Source organism: Vigna unguiculata, chromosome 10, assembly GCF_004118075.2.
Source record: "Vigna unguiculata cultivar IT97K-499-35 chromosome 10, ASM411807v1, whole genome shotgun sequence".
Lineage (NCBI taxonomy): Eukaryota > Viridiplantae > Streptophyta > Magnoliopsida > Fabales > Fabaceae > Vigna > Vigna unguiculata.
The window spans coordinates 33,379,780-33,384,209 of record NC_040288.1 but is presented as its reverse complement, the minus strand read 5'-3'; the positions used below and the strand labels follow the sequence as shown (position 1 = coordinate 33,384,209).

General features: G+C 27.6%; 1 protein-coding gene across 1 annotated transcript; it reads right to left on the bottom strand.

The window, feature by feature from the left end:
- Positions 1-1,681: 1,681 nt before the first annotated feature.
- On the bottom strand, positions 1,682-3,587 carry LOC114165569 (glycosyl hydrolase 5 family protein-like). The gene is made up of 3 exons (XM_028050157.1): positions 3,018-3,587; positions 2,208-2,817; positions 1,682-2,103 (listed from the first exon to the last, which is right to left on the bottom strand). The coding sequence occupies exons 1-3, from the start codon at positions 3,585-3,587 to the stop codon at positions 1,682-1,684; spliced, it is 1,602 nt and encodes a 533-aa protein (XP_027905958.1).
- Between the last annotated feature and the right edge of the window lie 843 nt (positions 3,588-4,430).

Genomic DNA, 4,430 nt, shown 5'->3' with positions numbered 1-4,430 from the left:
TATATGAATTTTATAATAATTAGTGAATTTAAACTTACAAATTACATTTAAATTTAGAATTAAAAATAGTATCACAACTAAAAATTCTTATATTATATGAGATTTTTTTTGCAAATTTGTTAAAAAAATTTGGAAGAAAAGACTTTTTTCTGCCATTTTTTCTAAGAATTTTAATTGACATGTAATTCCATTGTGGGTAGTCATTTTCTACAAAATTATTAAATTTGCAAGTATTTGCTACAAAATTTATTGCAAAAAGTGTTTTATACAAAATATTTTGCAAGAAAATTGGTAGCAATTTCTTATAATTTTTTTCACAACAAAATTTGTAAGTATTTCCTACGAAAAAATTTTCAAAATAAAATTGATAGGAAATATGAGTTTTTTAGTAGTTTATGACATTCTTAGAATAATGATAACTCTTAAAATCGTTATAAAAATAATCTTAAAACATTCTTATAAAAATATTCTTATAAATTTGAAATGTTTGGAACAGTGGAATAAACACTTCCACTCAAAATATATAAGTGGTTAAGTCTTTTGTTTGTCAATGTTCATCATACTTAGAGCAATAGAAGATGCAAATGAAATGCTTTATAATGAGATAGTACATAGTCCTTACTATAGCCAATGAGATATTTATTCTCTATTAATAATGTGTATTATTTTGAAGAACAAAATAGTTATAAAATAACTTTCAACCAGTTAAAGAAAATTAAATAAAATTAGTGTATAAAACAAGATATCATTACAATTTAAAAAATTAAAGTAAACATACATTTAAAATATCTTTTAATTTGAATATTTATTTTCCTATATATTTTTTAAAAAATATTTTTAAATTTTATCAACTAGGTTTGTTCTGTGTTTACAAATTTAATAAATGTTTTGATTCTCATAAAATTTTATTTGATATTCTAATTTAAAATATATATAATTTATATAATTTTATAAAAAGTAATTAATTAATATCACGAGTATGGGATAGCGGAAAACATTAATAAAATAACTAATAATGAGTAAAATCTTCTATAAAATAGGTAGTATAATGTACAATATAACCAATAATTGATAATATTATTAACAATAATAAAGTTAACAATAATACAATTAATAAAATAACCCATAATAATAACATAATAATTATGATATAATACATAAAATAAGATTGAAAAATATAGCTCACATTAAAAATTGAAAATGGTACACATTTATATAAATTTTGACACTTAAAAGTACATATATAAAAACAAAATAAAGTATATTATAATGTTACGGGTAAATTTTTTGAATAATATTTATTAACAAAAACAAGTTTAAATATAAAATGAAAATTTAAGTGATAAATCCTGCAAATTAAAAATAAGATTGTATTAAGCCTTTTATATTAGTTTTATAATTTTATAATAAAGTAATAAATAATAATATGACATTCTTAATACCATTATAAGAAAATCTTAAAAACTTTCTTATAAAACTTACAATGTACATTTTGACTTTGAAGATGAAAATTAAATATTTATTTTATTTGAGATTTAATTTATCCTAAACATAATACACCCAAACATATTAATAAATGCTAAATTGAAGTAGGCAGAATATAAAATAATAAAGAAAAATATGAAAAATAAAAAATAAAAGGGTTTTTGCAATACTAATTTTAGACTCTTAATAACCTAAGCTACACATTGGTTTGAACAAGTTGGAACCACTGGCTTTGAGGATCATCAAGACAAAGAGAATCATCTTTTATGCAGATACACTTTGACGTCACAATGGTAGATGAGTTAGAATCCTTTTGTAAGCAAAGTTGTTCCTGTTGTTGATTCATAGTTGCCAAGTGTAGTTTAGAAAGAGATGCAGATCTCCAAGAACTATTATTCCTTTCACAATCCGAAACTATAACAGGAAGCCCTTCACCAGTTGTGGTTAAGCACTTCTTAGTGCCATGTAAAATGATTTTAGTTTCATTCTCTGCACGAACCCATCTAGTTTTGGTCTCACATCTTCCAAGTTCAACTTCATTCTTGTCATTCACTTGAACACATTGACCGGACAGTGGATGGTACAAGATATTTACAATGGGAGCCTTGGAGTTAGGTTCTACATCAAGAACACACAACTTAGATAAGATAAGATATTTTATGCAGATGCTTCAAAGAACATTAATTGATATAAATCATGATAACTAAACTAAAAAAGATTACCAATATTCTTCCTTTGCAAAAGTTGGAACTTGTCCGTGAAGTTAGGATATCTAAGGTTATGCCATGTTGCATCCATTACACCAAATGACTCCTCGACTTGGACCTGATCTTTCTTTAGGTAGTAGGTACCTTGGAAAGCCCAAAATCCCCAGTCCATATCATTTCCAAGAAGATAAGTCTGAAGGCATGTCAAGAATCGGTTGTCTTCCACCGAAGAACCTGCCTCGTTGAATCCAAACTCAGTAAAAATCAAAGGAGTTGCATTCTTTCCGATAGTAAGGAATCCAGCTCTATGGTCTATCGCTTTGACATTGTTAGCACATATCCTATTCAATGGTTGCTTTGTCCATATCTCTCTCAATTTAAGGGTTCCAATTCCAGACCATGAGTACAAATGTGTCTCAAACACCATTTTTTTACCCAAGTCTATATTCAATGGCTTTTTCTTTAAGAATTGCAACTCAGTGTCATAGTTCAAACCTGAGATAAGCACAAGCACATTTGGATTTGCCTCATGAATTGCTAGTGCTCCTTGGCTCATGTACTTGTACCAATCCTTCAAATTTTGGCGAGGACCATGCAACTCATTCCTCAAACTCATTGCCACAACCTGCAGTAATAACAAACTCATCTTATCTTTCTAGATATATAAAGTGCTAACATAATCGTGTAAAGACTAAAATTTTCTATTTATGTGTTTAGAGGAGCTAAAACCAAAAGAATATCAAAAGAATTGAAACAACAAAATATATTGAAGCTCATATATATATATATATATATATTAATTGAGCCAAAATGAAAAATACATACAACAGGGTTTCCATTGAAGTGTTTGGCAGCCAAAGTAAGACCATGCACCCATTCCTGAGGATTGAAATGTCTATCATGGAAGAAGCCATTTTCATCGTCATCATTACAGCACCACATCGGCTCACTCACATGGTTATCAAGCAACACTTTCACATTCTGAACTCCAAGTTCGTGAACAACCGCATGAAAGGTCTGAATGTGTGTCATGGACAACACAGAAGGATTGTTCTTAGCAATGCCTTCTACCACTTCTGGTACATCCAAAGAGGCTAAATTGGCACTCACATTCTCATGAGCATAGCGTGTCCACATGTAGATTGCATAAGTGAGACGTACGCAATTGAACTTGTGCTTCACAAGCTCACCAACAATGTCCTTCAATGGCCTCTTGTCAAGACCCTCGGGGATCATTGGTTGAAGGTGGCCAGCCCAATTAGCACACACCAATTTGGCACGTTGTCCCGTGGCTTCATCTATGATCCATCTATTTTGTGTTGATAAAGGATATGCATTGGAATGTGATGTAGAAATGACTACAAGAAAAAAAAGAAAGACCAAACGTGAAGACATTTTTGCTTTGAATGGAAAAGAACTTTGATGTTGGATAAGAAAATGTGAGGATAAATATATATAGAGCTTTTCTGATTAAGTTTAGCAACACGTTAACAAAAGTTTAACAGATTCCAATCTGTTTTCTGTTAAACTTTCATTATAACTGATTAACTTTTTATCTTTTCTATTATATTATCTTCATCTACTTGTTATTATTATTCATGATGAAAGACAGCCTTTTATCGTTTATTCATGTGATTAACTATTTTTAACGTTATATTTGGCATTAAAAGTTGTAAATTTCAATTACGTAACGGACTCTAAAATTATCAATGATATATTTTGTTTATTTGATTCCGATGGCATCAGTTCAATCAGGTAAGTGTTTAATAAATATATAACTTTTAAATTTGTATAAAATATTTATGATTATTTGTTTCTTTAATAATTTAAAATATATAGTAAAAACATTTTTACATCAAAGTAGTTAAATATATGGAGATAATGTGTGTATGGTTATTCTGTTTAAAGAGTAAGTAAAAACAATGTTGTTAATAAATCTTAACCTATTAAAACAAAAGCATTTTCTAAGGCCTCGTGCTCTTTTATTCATCATTTGTTTTCCATTCATATATAAGCATGTTTGGATATCTATTTGTAAGGGAATTGTCCGTTAGTTAGTATAGTTTGACTCAATTAGGAATATAATATTCAATTATTAATTATTCAATTATTCAATAAGTATACATTTATTAATTTTTATAAAATATTTATGATTATTTGCTTTTTGTAATAACATAAGAATATATAGGAAAAATAAGTTTTAAAAAAAAATTAAATATTTTAAAAAGGAATCAAATG